General features: G+C 30.4%; 1 protein-coding gene across 1 annotated transcript; it reads right to left on the bottom strand.

Annotated features, from left to right (window-relative positions):
- Nucleotides 1-8,417: 8,417 nt before the first annotated feature.
- LOC124932856 (chaperone protein ClpB4, mitochondrial-like) lies at nucleotides 8,418-14,646 on the bottom strand. The gene is made up of 10 exons (XM_047473565.1): nucleotides 14,244-14,646; nucleotides 13,936-14,154; nucleotides 13,609-13,846; nucleotides 13,186-13,381; nucleotides 12,835-12,889; nucleotides 12,580-12,730; nucleotides 11,439-11,747; nucleotides 10,363-10,628; nucleotides 9,351-10,280; nucleotides 8,418-8,941 (listed from the first exon to the last, which is right to left on the bottom strand). The coding sequence occupies exons 1-10, from the start codon at nucleotides 14,511-14,513 to the stop codon at nucleotides 8,636-8,638; spliced, it is 2,940 nt and encodes a 979-aa protein (XP_047329521.1). The 5' UTR covers nucleotides 14,514-14,646; the 3' UTR covers nucleotides 8,418-8,635.
- Nucleotides 14,647-14,870: the final 224 nt, after the last annotated feature.

The following is a 14,870-nucleotide window of genomic DNA, read 5'->3' on the forward strand; positions in this document are numbered from 1 at the left end:
TTCCTTTTTGAACGTTTCTAATGTATATATCAAGCCAACCAATTATCTTTTCTTCTCTCAGGACTAAGCCACCGTGACTAGTTAGTTGGCTCAACGTATTTCAGTTCCTTTTTACTTCCTGACTCATCTGTATCATGACTTGCTTCATTGTTGGTAATGTACCCTTGACAAAGATTATGAAAAGAAACTTGCCTTTATTGGGTTTCAACTCTTTGCATGACTTATCCGGATTACTGTTGTCATAGCCTAGACCGAACTTGTAGTTGGTAGGTCTTTGATGACTCGTCATCTGGCTCACAACATCTTCAGATTTCGGCCATGCAGCAATCACATATTTGGTTCTTTAGTTTTCTTTAATTAACAATTGAACTGTCTCCTTGAGCATTTTATTTTCAGAGGATAGTTCAATTATTTTGCCAGTTTGGTTATTTGGCTAAGTTAATACGAGATTAGACAGATTCTTGTACTCAATGACCATGTCATTGAGTGTAGTAATCAGATATTCTCGGGTGAACTCCTTAGAAGTAAAGTCGAATACCTCTTCTTCATTTGCCATGAAGCATCTGACTTCTTCATTGTCATTGTCTGAATCCCTTTGAACTCATTTTCTTCCACCATCATCAGCTAACAAGGCTTTTTGGATCTCCTTATTGTGCTTGGATGGTTGATAATACTCCCTTGGTTTCTGATCGGTCGACTTTCTATCATCTCTTATTGGCTTCCGACATTCCGACTTCTAGTGACCTAAAGCATCACAATTAAAACAACAAACATTAGCTTTATTACCGTTTGAGTAGTTGTAGTTATAGAAATTGTTGGGTTGATTATTCTTCATGAATTTTCTAAACTTCTTGGCAAACATAGTCATCGCGTCATCGCTGAATTGTTCAGCTGACTTGATAGGTATTAGAGCTGCCGGTTCCACAGAGGACACAAAAGCTCTGGTCGCTATTAAAGTTGAAGGCTCATCTTCATTTCTTGAGTTCATCTCAAACTCACAGGCTTTCAGATCTTCAAAGATGTTATGTAACCACATCTTATGAAGACTTCTTGATTATCTCATCACCATGGTTTTTACATCCCAAGCGCTGGGAAGAGCTCTTAGCGCTTTGACGATTGTCTCTTTATTGTCGTAGGTTTTTCTCAGAAGTGAGAGTTCATTCACAATGCTTGTGAAACGATCACCAAATTCTTTCATGGTTTCTCCGAGGTGCATCCTAACATTTTTGATTTTTTTGGTGGCCACCATGATTTTGTTTTCCTTGGTTTGCTCGTTTCCTTCGTGTAGATGGATGATTGTCTCACATACTTCTTTTGTAGTAGAGCATGCTCTGATTTTTGCGAACGTGTTTTTGTCCAAAGTGTTGTAGATGGCGTTTCTGGCTAGGTTGTCAAGATTATTCCTTCTTTTATCCTCATTCGTCCACTCGCTTCTTTCCTTATCAATCTTTATTGGACCATCAGAGATAACATGAATCATGTCATCATCTATTGTAGATAGATGCACTTGCATTCGTAGCTTCCAATCGATAAAATCTTCACTTTCGAGTATTGGAGCCTTGTTGTCGTTAGACATGCTAGCGTCTGGTTGCTTGAGAATAGAGACTAGTTGCTCTAATACCACTTGTTAGGATCGGGATCGCCAATAGAGACTAGGGTTCAACTATTGATGAACGCTTACACACACACCGGTTGATAATAACCCTATTAGAGGTTAATATCAGTTTCTATTCTACGCAAGTTATCATAAACTTTTGAACCGAGTTCAAGTGCGGAAGTGTTTGTTTCAATTTGAAATAACAACAACTAAACGGTTTAGAGGATAAAATGAAGCAAAAACACGACACAAAGTTTATGGATGATCGGAGATAAAGCTCCTACGTCACCCCTTCTTCTCAACCTTGTGAATGATATCCACTAGAAGATTTGATTGAATACAACACTCGTACGCAACCCAATCGAACAGTTAGAACTTAGTTATTGCCTGCTTTCGAACTCCTAGTATACACTCTTGTTGAACAGAAACAGATTTTGTCAACTTACAATGCTCACCACTCACATAGAATATGTAGTATTGCAATACAGACTTGGAGATTTAACACACTTAAATCGCTTAATGAAACTAGAGAGGATTGCTCGGAACATGTGAGTTACAACCGCTTGAAGTTTAGAGAGAAAGTTGTTCACAAGGTTCCGAGGATTTTTTAGGTGTTTTATCCGGTTGATCTTTGTTCTCTTAAATAAGAATATGTCAACGGATATATTTTTCTTCTTCAACGAATACATTTTGCTTCATAGGACATCTTTCTTGATCTTAATTGGTTGAGGTTTAGAGAAGTACATTGGATAGGATATCCTTTGATCTTGTCTGTACTTTGATTATAATAAGTCAAGATGACATTAATTGGATTATGATTTCCTAGGAGCATACAACAAGGATAATTTATCTTTTGGTGCTCTTGACCGTCTGAACTATGTTGGAAGACAGCTGATATCAAAGGTTTTCCTCAGACTTGCACCAAAATGGAAATAATGTCCTGACGTAGCATAAAGCTAATTTTCTGTCTCTACCGGAAACATGTTTGTATTTTGAGAAGTAGTAAAACCGATTTCATCTGCTACCGATTACGTTTCTAGAGAAACTGATGTCTACTATCGGTTACGCTTCTTAAGAAACCAATGTCTACTACCGGTTACGCTTCGACCGATGTGCAGAATACCAATAATTGAGATAACTGATTTCCTTAAGTGCTGAAATAGAGAGTTGAACCGACTTGATAGAATACCGATAAATTTTTCTTTTGGTTTTCTTTAATCTGCACAAAATTAACTCAATTAAGTTCTTTATTAATAGTTAATAAATACTAATGATTAATTACATATTTTTACTTAACATTTACTTAAATATAAAATGAGACAAATTGTACCTTTAAAACACCTCATAAAGATGAATTTGAGTCGAGTTTGGGCGATAAAAAATATCAATAAATTTTCTTAATGTCAAATATTTTCCAAAAATATTAGGTACGATAAAATAATATCTTAAAATAAAAATATGACTTAGTTATATATATATATATATATATATATATATATATTTTTATATATATATATATATATTTATATATTTATATATATATATATATATATATTTATCAATTTGTTATTGTATTTATTTTTTTAAAAATCTTAATCAAATTTATCTCCATTTTTCTTAAATGAACCAATTCATAATAAATTAGAGTTTGTCCAATTTTTATATTTTATCACATCACCCCCTTTAAATTAAATGTTAAAGGACTTCTTTACATAATTTTGTTGTAAAAACGTGGAAACATATAATGTTAGTGGAACATTTTCAACATTAATATTTATTTACAAAGTTGACTTGTTACAGCTAGACATTTAACAAATACAAAACCAACCGACACATCTTCATAACAGAAAAAAATATGTATATTTTTAAGATTGCGATTAGCGGTGAGCATTGAGCATTGGTGAATTAATCCGTAATCCAATCCGATTCGAATCTAAATTACTAATTCGTATTGAATTAGAATTATTCAAATTATTCCAACTATCTAAATAATAATATATATTTTTCAATTTTTTTCTTTAAATTACATCTCAGCTTACATTAAATAATAAAATTAGGTAATTATATTTTCTTAATCCAAGAGGTAAGTATTTGCCGTACTAATCCGAACCGAATTCGAATTACAAAATTGGATTAACTATTTTGGTTTGGATTAAATTCGGATTGAGTTTAGTTTAGGTCTTGTTCTCTTTAGAGCATTTGTAGCAGAATCCTTAAAATGTGTTTTATCTTTATTATGAAGATAAATAATAGAAAAGTTATAAAAAAATGTTTTATCAAATTCCCTATCCTTATAATTTTTTAGGGATGATGAATAGTGAATCTTTATATTTAGGGATTACTGTAGCATCCCTAAATAATAAAATAATATATTTTCTCTTTCATGAATATTTAAATATATATGAATAAGTAATTAAGTGGTTGAGGTAGTTGAAAAGTTGGTTGTTTTAATGAATATTTAAATGATATATGGATAAGGATAAGAAAGCTGATGTAAAATAATTTATATTTTGATTCTCTAAAATAAGGATATTATTATTTTATATTATTTTTAGGGATACAAAATAGGGAAGCTGGTACAAATGCCCTTAGGTTATTTAAAAACCCACACAAAATCCATTTTCTAATCAATCACTTCTCATCAATCACATCACTCATATCATTAACCAAAATACAAAAATACCCTCTATTTTAAATTATTATTTTTTATTTTATTTATATATATCAATACCCTTTAAGTCTTTTTACCAAAAATAATCATTACTTTCTCAAAATCATCACCCATCATCCAATTTTTCTCCCTCTTAGTTTTTTAAAAAACCCACAACCGAACAAGGCCTTAGATTAGATTTGAATAATCCAACTAATTTAAAATTATTGAATAATTTCAAGTTGGCATTTACAAATATATGAATATTTTTTAGTTTGGATTGTCCAAACCATATTCAATACAATTCATATCCAATCCGTAGTAATTAGTAATATGGTTTGGATTATGGATTTGATAAATTTAGTTTGGATTTAATACGGATTAGACAAAACCGATTGGTTTTACCCGTTTGTTCACTCCTAATTGAGACTTAAAACACAACTATATAAATGTATATGTTTCGCAACAAAGTGGTGGTACATTCTTCTTTTTCATGACTCTTGTCTAGAACCTAACGTATTCATCACCCGAACTAGATTATTTGTTATGAAAGCGAAAATACGAGAGCCATCTAATAGACAAAATAGAGAAAAGAGAAGGTGAGTTATTCAAGTTGATTAGAGGATTTTATGAGTCAATTTCATTAAGTTATCTTGACGAGCTACCTTCTTTGTCAAAACATATATTTTTGTTCTACACTTATTTGAAAACACTTAAAGTTAAAGTGAAGTTGAGTTTGAACAGAAAAACGTTATTAAATTTGTTAATATGTATATAATTAAAGTATATTTTATAACATTATTTTATCTAAATTAATATTCGAATGAGATATTTTAATAAATAAATAAATTTAGATTTTTTTTTTTTTTTTCATATTACTGATCTGGACGTTTCCAAACAAAATCAGATCTAATCCTATATATTCAACCTGAGAAGTGAGTTATTAGTCCAAGACTTTAGTAACCTTAGAAATCATTGTGGATATTAGAATGGTGATTTTTAGATCCAACTAACACAATTTTACTTAAACTAGTTTTAATGCATATTTTTTCAAGAATTGTAGCAATTTATTTCTAGATTCTAAACAATATATATTACACAGGTCTGACTAGGGATGAATCTATGTAGAGGCTCGGTCCACCCCGATTTTTTTTAACGGTTAAAATTTGACATTACCCCCTAATTTTAAAAAAACTTTCAATAGAATTCATTATTTTATTTATTTAATTATTAAAAAATTGTAAAATTTACTTTTATTTACCTGTTTTATCCAAAAATTTTTGGTTTTTCAATTTAGTCCACTCTAAAATTTTTTTAAGCCTATCCACCACCGAATTTTGGGTCCGACTAATATATTATTATATTATATTATATATTGAAACCACCTTTTGTATCGTCTGTGTTTGAATATGTTGCAAGTTTTTAATTAAATTTATAGATGATAGAGATGCACGACATTGACAAAAGAAAATAATATTTTAAAATAACTATCATTCAAGATCCATATTTAAAACCATTTTTTCTTTATCAAATAGCCAATTATATTAGAGAAAATGATATGTGTTTAATGTGAAAAGGAACATAGTGAAATTTGAAAATGAAGTGCACATGATGAGAATGCCAAATAGCTCTCATATTGGCTACTAGTCATGATAATTCTACCTTAGCCATCCTCAAATTGTGTCTATCCCTACAATGGTTAAATAGCCAATTTGACAGAAACTAAATGCCCCGATTATTCCGATATTGGATATTGGCGAATGCAACATCTATAAACCGACATTAAAGGTCGATATCAAACACTTACGTCTTTGTCAATAATTATGTTCTACCCTAAAAAGAAATTAAAATATAAAATGGTTACTAAACTCAAAGCTAGAACTACCTAATTCAAACTATAAGTTTATATATATATATTATGTTCTACCCTAAAAAGAAATTAAAATATAAAATGGTTACTAAACTCAAAGCTAGAACTACCTAATTCAAACTATAAGTTATTATATATATATATATATATATATATATATATATATATATATATATATATATATATATATATATATATATATATATATATATATATATATATATATATATTTATGTTATCTTTGTAATATAATATGTTTTTGAAAATTTGGATTTGTACCAATATTATATATGAGAAATTGAAATGATACACTTTAAATAGGCCCACTATTCAATTATTCTATCTAGAATCTAGACCCTCCACTTAAATGTCTTGGTTTGACTTTATTCCTTGATTATTATTGAGGTAGGGTTTAGAAAGGGTTTTTTTAAAAACTTAGTGAAAAAAAATAATGATGAAAAAAATAATAATTTTAAGGAGATTGATGATTATTTTTATTTTTTTTTTTGTTAAAAAGATTTAAAAGGTATTAATATATAAATAAAATAAATAATAATCATTTAAAATATATTATATTTTAATATTTTGGTTAATAAAATAAGTGATTTAAATGTTAAAAAGCAATTAATTAAAAAATGGATTTTGGTTGAGTTTTTTTAAAAATTCAAAGAAAACATGGCCTATGAAAATATTTATTAAGTTTTATTTTTTATTTTATTTTTGAATTAATCCTAATTAAATATTATTTTATATTTTTTTAATAATTATATCACTAAATTTATTAATCAATATATTAAAATATATTTTATTTTAAAAAATATAATTTATTTTATCATTATATATTAATATTTTTTAAATTATTTTAAAAAAATAAAAATAATATTTTTTTTCTGGAATTACTAAAATAAATGCATGAAATTCAGGAGAGTTGTGGTTAATTTGGATACTTGGGTCGGATTGTGGGTTGACCCGTTTTTAAATTTAAAACGGTTAAAAATAAAATTAAAAATGCTAGAGGTATGTTTCGAACTTGCAACTTAACAAGAACAAGTACAACTTTTTAACCAAACTAGGCTACAAAGACAAATAACTCATTTTAAAGACAAATAAATATATAAATTATATATATAGTGGTGAGAAATAATTAATTTTAAAAAAATTAAGAATTTTTATATTTAATTTTTTATTATCTTAAATATATATTTATCAAATATAATATATATTTGAAAATATATATTTTGTTATTTGACTTATTATTGTCCTTATTATTATTATTCTAATTTTCTTATAAATAAATAAGTTAAATAATAAAATATATAAATATAAATTTATAAATTAATAATATAAATAAATTATTAATAAGACTCTCTAACCAAGCTAAAGAAAAGTTACAGAAGTACGAAAATGAGAGAGAAGTCAACCTTCTTTTGTCAGATTTAAAAGATAAAAATAAATTATTAATAAAAAGAAGAGAAATAAATTATTAATGAATTAGAGAAATAAATAAAATTTTAAAAAGAGAAAAAAAGAAATTACGTTTAAATAATATATATATATATAATTTTAAAATTATATATTTATATATTTTATTTATTTATTTTTCTTATTATAACTCATTTTAAAGACAAATAAATATATAAATTATATATATAGAGGTGAGAAATAATTAATTTAAAAAAAATAAGAATTTTTATATTTAATTTTTTATTATCTTAAATATATATATTTGAAAATATGTATTTTATTATTTGATTTATTATTGTCCCTATTATTATTCTAATTTTCTTATAAATAAATAAGTTAAATAATAAAATATATAAATATAAATTTATAAATTAATAATATAAATAAAGATTGAAGAGATAAAAATAAATGATTAATAAAAAGAAGAGAAATAAATTATTAATGAACTAGAGAGATAAATAAAATTTAATATGTTGAGTCATCATGTTTGGGAAGACATTATTTACATTTAAAACTTAATCACTCACATTTGTAGACATTATTTTATATTATTTATTAATTAATTTAATATATTTAATTTTTAATTAAAATTTAATAAAAACTAATTCTTTACACACACACAAAAAAAAATTTAATATAACTTTGTGTAAAATAATTGTATGAAAGAGTTGGGAGTACAAGTATAAAAAATAAATAAATAACTTGTGAGTGTGAAAGGGGTGATACAAACTGATCCTTAAGATAAAAAAAATAATTTGTATTATGGAGTATGGACAAGATAAGATAAAAATAAATAAATAAAGTTCCATAAAAGTAAGCTAGGGATGACTATCTAATAATGTAATACGTGAATAATACATATGACATAAACAAAACATGATTTGGATATAATGGCCCATTCCAGTTGTCTTCACTACAAATATCCATTGAATCTTAGACTTTGCAAATTTCACACATGATGACAAAAACTTATTTTTTCTATTACTTCAAAGTAATCAATCCTACTACAAAACCCTTTATTTACCAAAACACCATTTTTGTTGCAATTTTAGTGTTAACTGCTGGCAGCAATAGGAGGATCCATTGCAAAACTGTTTCCATTCAATTTCTTGATAATAAGTCGGTTTTTCGAAGAAGACGGTGAATTGTCTGCATCAATAATGATAGAGTCGTCTTCATTGAAATCTCCTTTCAAGATCCCTTTAGCTATTTCGTTTTCAACTAACTGTTGGATAACTCTCTTAACTGGCCTTGCACCAAAGTTTGGTTCGAACCCTAGTTTTCCCAGTAGTTCTATTGCTTCCGGAGTGTATTGTAGATCGATCTTCCTTTGTTCGAGTCTTTCCTTTAGCCGATTTAACTGCAGTTTGCAAAATGAAAAATAATGCATAAATAATATGGCATGTTTGATGAGGAAGAATAACCAAATTCTCATCTTCGAAATCATTCAAAACATTAACTTAAATATTGAAAGACTGTCTGCTTATTTGGATTTAAGCCTAGAGCCTTTTTGATGAAGGGTTATTTAGATATTATCCAAATATTCTCATTTTCATCTTCAATCATATATTTGAATTATCATATTATATATGTATGTTATTTACCAAAAAATACCCACTTCATCAATCCTAACCTAAACAATCTACTTTTTCATCAATCTAACTTATATTTCTTTTCAAATAATCAGATTATTTAGAAAACACCCTACATCAAACAAGCTCCTACAGTTAAAAGAACGGACAAATAACAACGGAAACACAATCAATTACCTGAATCTCAACGATCTTGCTGATTTCGCTCGTGTCGAGAGGTTGAAAGACGATATATTCGTCGATTCGGTTCATGAACTCAGGCCGGAAAGTCTGTCTGGCCAGCTCAACTACCTGTGTTTTCATTAGATCGTAAACCGCCTCCTTACTTTCGTGTTTGGTTCGAAGAGTATCAAGTATATGATGAGAACCGATATTCGACGTCATAATGACAACACAATTCGTAAAGCTAACCGTCCTTCCTTGAGAATCGGTTATCCTCCCATCATCCAATAATTGCAACAAGATATTAAACACATCATGATGTGCCTTCTCGATCTCATCGAATAACACAACACAATAAGGCCTCCGTCTGACAACTTCGGTCAACTGCCCGCCTTCCTCATAACCTACGTACCCGGGCGGAGCCCCCACCAATCGAGAAACCGCATGTTTTTCCATATACTCGCTCATATCGATCCTAACTAAAGCATTTTCTGTGTTGAAGAGGTATCCGGCCAGGGCCTTTGCGAGTTCTGTTTTTCCAACACCAGTGGGACCCATGAACATGAAGCTCGCGATTGGACGGTTAGGATCAGACAGACCTGCTCTAGACCGTCGGATGGCATCCGCAACTGATTTAACTGCCATGTCCTGCCCAACAACTCTTTTGTGGAGAACTTGTTCCAACATGACGAGTTTATCCCTCTCCGACTGCTGAAGATTCGATAAGGGTATCCCCGTCCATTTACTTACAATTTCAGTAATATCTATATCCGTAACCAGCTCACGGAGTAACGATCCTCCGGAGTTGCGGTATTCAGTCAGGTTATTCTCGGATTCATCCAGCTGACGCTGGAGCGATATCATTGTTCCGTATTTGAGTTCTGCTGCGCGGTTCAAGTCGTACTCACGCTCGGCTGCTTCCATTTCAAGATTTACTCTATCAATCTATTACACAAGAAAAAATTGGTTTTCTATATAAGAATTTTAAAAAGGGATTAAAGAATTTGTATTGAAGTGATTTTTGTACCTCTTCTTTGATAGAACGGATTCTGTTCATAAGAACTTTTTCACGTCCCCATTGCTCATTTAACTCGTTTTGCTTTTGTTTGAGTGAGTCGAGATCGGCCTCCAATTTTGTTAACCTTTCTTTTGAAGCTTTGTCTGTGTCTTTTTTCAGAGAGAGTTTTTCCATTTCTAACTTTAGGACGGCTCTATCAATCTCATCTAACTCGGTGGGTTTTGAAGTGATCTCCATTTTCAGCTTTGCTGCAGCTTCATCTACTAGATCAATGGCTGTAATAGCAAAAAAGTAAATAGAAAAGGACACAATCAGATTAAGCTTGGAAGAATAAGCCAAAAACAAAAAGAAAGCATGTGCCATTTGTAAACACCTTATTGTTCATCTTTCTTTGTTATGTTTCTGCATACAGATCCATGCACAAAAACATGAACAAAATTTTGAATCTCTGAATGATTAAGTTAGTTTAGTTTTCAAATATGTACGTATCAAGGGATACTCGGGCCTTGGTTGATGAATGTTTATATCCAAATTAATACACTTTATGCCATTATCAATAATTTCACAATCAAATCATGAACTAAAAACCCTTACTTTATACTTTATAACATTTAAAATATTAAATACAAAGGATATATTGGTCATTTAACCCAGATAATCCACTTTTTCATCAAACAAGGTTTCCAATAACCAGATAATTTCATGAAAACCCACCCTACACCAAACAAACTCTAGGTATGGCTCAATAATAAATAACCAAGAGCTTGTTTTAAGTGGTTTATTTGGTCATATCACTAAAATATTCTTAATATTTATTATTTTAATATTAGAAAAAATGAAAATATGTTGATTAATTATGTGAATGATTTGATGAAAAAAGAGATTGATAAACATCATCAAGCAAGCAAGCTGCAAATAATAACTATGGAGAAGATTTTTGTTTAGCCATTCTAAAAGCAGATAAATTTATAATGCTTCTGCATTGTTGAGTTTGAGGCATAATCAACATTCTCCTTATTATATTTGTTTCCCATTTTCCCCCCTCTCAATAAACAAGTGTGTGATTAGTTGAGTAATCAGTTTACCTTTGTCGGGCAGGAACCGCTCAGTTATATATCGATCTGCAAGGACTGCGGCTGAAACAAGTGCACTGTCTGATATTTTAACACCATGATGAAGCTCATAGCGTTCACGCAGTCCTCGAAGAATGGAGATGGTATCTCCTACAGATGGCTGTCCACAGAAAACCTGTTGAAATCTACGTTCTAAAGCAGGATCCTTTTCAATGTATTTCCTATATTCGGTTAATGTGGTAGCTCCAATGCATCGAAGTTCACCACGACCTAGCATTGGCTTCAATAAGTTTCCTGCATCCATTGCTCCACCAGTAGCACCTGCAGACAACATAAGCAGAACCCACCAAATGAATTACAAGTTACTCATAAAGAATTATGCATTTATTTATTTTGAAGAAAAATGTAATTTTCATTGGCATTGACCATGATGTTACTAGATATTCTTGGAGCACTTATCAAATATAGTAGCAAAATAGCTATGTGTTTAACATAGAAAGGTTAGTCCTATTCCATACTTATAAACCTCCATGGTGCTTTCTCCAGCCAATTAAATAATTCAGAAATGCGGTTATCAAAAGTTTCTGGTTACATCTAAGATTGTTTGATAATAAATCCACATCCCATTATCATTCACTTCGAGCTTCTTCAATGTGGGGTCATTTCAATAAATCTGGATTTCTTTTCTAAAAATCTTGGTTCATGTAAAGAGTGGTTTTGTTTGGATTATTTTGATAAAATGACTTCAAATCTTTAGTATTTTAGTCATTTTGATGGTGGAAGTGATTGGTGATGGAATATTGGTCCACATCAAACAAGTTCTTCAAAATCATTCCATTTATCAACCAACAAACTAAATTATTCTTTTATAACATTTACAAATATTAAATCCTAAAGATATTTATTTTGGTCCCAAATAAACTCTATTAATCAAACAATATTTGTTTGCCAAAAGAAAAACACATAGCTCTTATATACAACTAAATGTGCTGTTTCCAACAATGGTGTAAAGCCCATATGATTGTAATAGAACAAACAGTAACAATTATTTCCTAGAAGATTGCAGATTATATTAAATGATAGATATAGCTCTTTCAAACTAAACAACAATATATAAATAATGTTTTAGGACAATTAAATGTTAATCACTCACCAGCTCCAACGACTGTATGAATCTCATCGATGAATAAAATAAATTGCCCATTTGAAGCCGTGACTTCTTTAAGTACAGCTTTTAACCTCTCCTCAAAATCACCTCTAAATTTTGCACCAGCAAGTAATGAACCCATATCCAGGGAGATCAACTGTAAGTAAGAACAGGGAAGCAAAGTTAACATAAAATCTAGATTGTTTTTCTGTTTCTGAAGGTACTAACAATTCAAGAAGCTTGAGTAAAGAAAAAATTGACCTTCCGATTCAGTAAGGGTTCAGGAACATCTCCCCGAACAATTCTTTGGGCTAATCTGCAACATGTTTCAAAATGTTAATGAAAAACATATAAATGTAGAGTATGTATTATTTGGAGTAACAAAAGAATGATATTGAATCTAGTTTATGTATAAGTAGCTAACACACTAACCCAATAACTTACTATACTAATCACCATAATACCTCTACACTATAATTTGACTAATCTATCCTCCTAATAACGTTATATTGTCTTATTCCAGCCTAAATGAAAATGTCCAAGGATTACAATGAAGATGAATATGATTCGAAAAACTTCAATATATTGTATATAGAACTATAACTACCATACCCTTCTGCTATTGCAGTTTTCCCAACTCCAGGCTCACCAATAATGACAGGGTTATTCTTCGTCCTGCGTGATAGAATCTGAATGCACCTTCGAATTTCATCATCTCTGCCTATAACCGGATCAAGTTTCCCTCGCCTAGCAAGCTCAGTCAAATCATTACCATATTTTTCAAGAGCCTCATACTTCCCTTCAGGATCTATATCAAAGAAGTAAGTCAGATCATGCTTGAATGAGAGCAAATAGAAAGTCAAGCAAGATACCACTGCATGTATTAAACAGCAAATGCACATTCAGATATAAAGAAGTGGAAATTCATTCAATAAGGAAAGGTATAAGCTATCTAAGAAATAACTTTTCATAGTATATATGTCTAAGTTCAAGATGATTCAAGCATGACATTTAGGTGGTATTACACGTTCATACTTTGGTCAGTGACTCTCTGAGTTCCACGAACAGCTTGAACAGCTTCCTTTAGAGTTTTCTCGCTAATTTGAAGGTCTTTCAACAACTTCTGCCCAAATCTCCTGTCTTTAAGCAATGCTAGTACTAAATGTTCAACAGAGACAAAGGAATCTCCCATTTCTTTCTTAAGAACCCTAGCATTTTCCAAGAGGGACTTCAAATGTGATCCTACTATAGGGCCACTAGTGTCACCACCAATCTGCTAGGTAAAGATTAACTTCATGAATCAGATTAGTTTTAGAGTTAAAAGTTAACAACAATGATTACAAAATCCAGTATTGTTCATGCCTTGGGTTGCTGAGCTATATAATCCTCTGTTGCTTGTAAAACAGATGTGTTATCAAGACCAGCTTTTGTAAAAATTCTTCGACCCAGACCATCTTTTTGCTCCAAGAGCGCTTTCACTAAATGCTCCGTTTCCACCACTTGTTGTTTGCTAACCCGAGCTGCATCTACTGCTCCAACAATTCCCTCCCAAGCCATCTCAGTGAAATCGGAGTTATTGATCTGACAATGTGATATTGATATACAACTATTGATAAGATAATGAAACTGCCAATACCCACATTAACATATGAATTAATAATGAATGGTACCTGACTAGAACTGGTGTCTGTAGAGAAAGAACGATGAAAGTTGAATCCTTTGTTTGATGAAGCATAATTGGATAGGGAACAGTTTAAATCTCTAATACCGGCGATTCGATTATGGGTTGGTCTTGTAAGGCTGTTCTGACCAAATAAACGCGATGGAATCTCGCTGGCACCGAAGATGGTGCGGCGAGATTGTGATCGAACTGAAGCTCTGAGTGATGTTAAAGCTAACCTTGTGAGCCTTGCCTTGGATGCTGCCCTGGTTATCGACATGATTGTGGAATGTGTAGAGACAGAGATAGATAGATAGAGCCTTGTTGTTGCACTAAGCTTGGATTTTCAAGTTCTTAGAAATCGTTTGAAGTTGCAGAAATGGAGGCTTTGGTTTGTAGAGGGGGAATAGAACTCTGTAGAACAATCTTCCATCTTCTTTCTTTTAGATTATAAAATAAATCTCAGCAAGATAAGAGGGAATAAGCTTATAATTAAGAAATTCATAAATTAATTAATATGCTATCTTTTTATTTTAATTAGGTAAAATATGATAAAATTATAAAACAATTTATAAAAATTCCATTTATGTATTATGTATATGTTATTATGTATAGAATGTTATACAATGACAAGAAA

The sequence above is a fragment of the Impatiens glandulifera genome, chromosome 3 (genome assembly GCF_907164915.1).
Source record: "Impatiens glandulifera chromosome 3, dImpGla2.1, whole genome shotgun sequence".
NCBI lineage: Eukaryota > Viridiplantae > Streptophyta > Magnoliopsida > Ericales > Balsaminaceae > Impatiens > Impatiens glandulifera.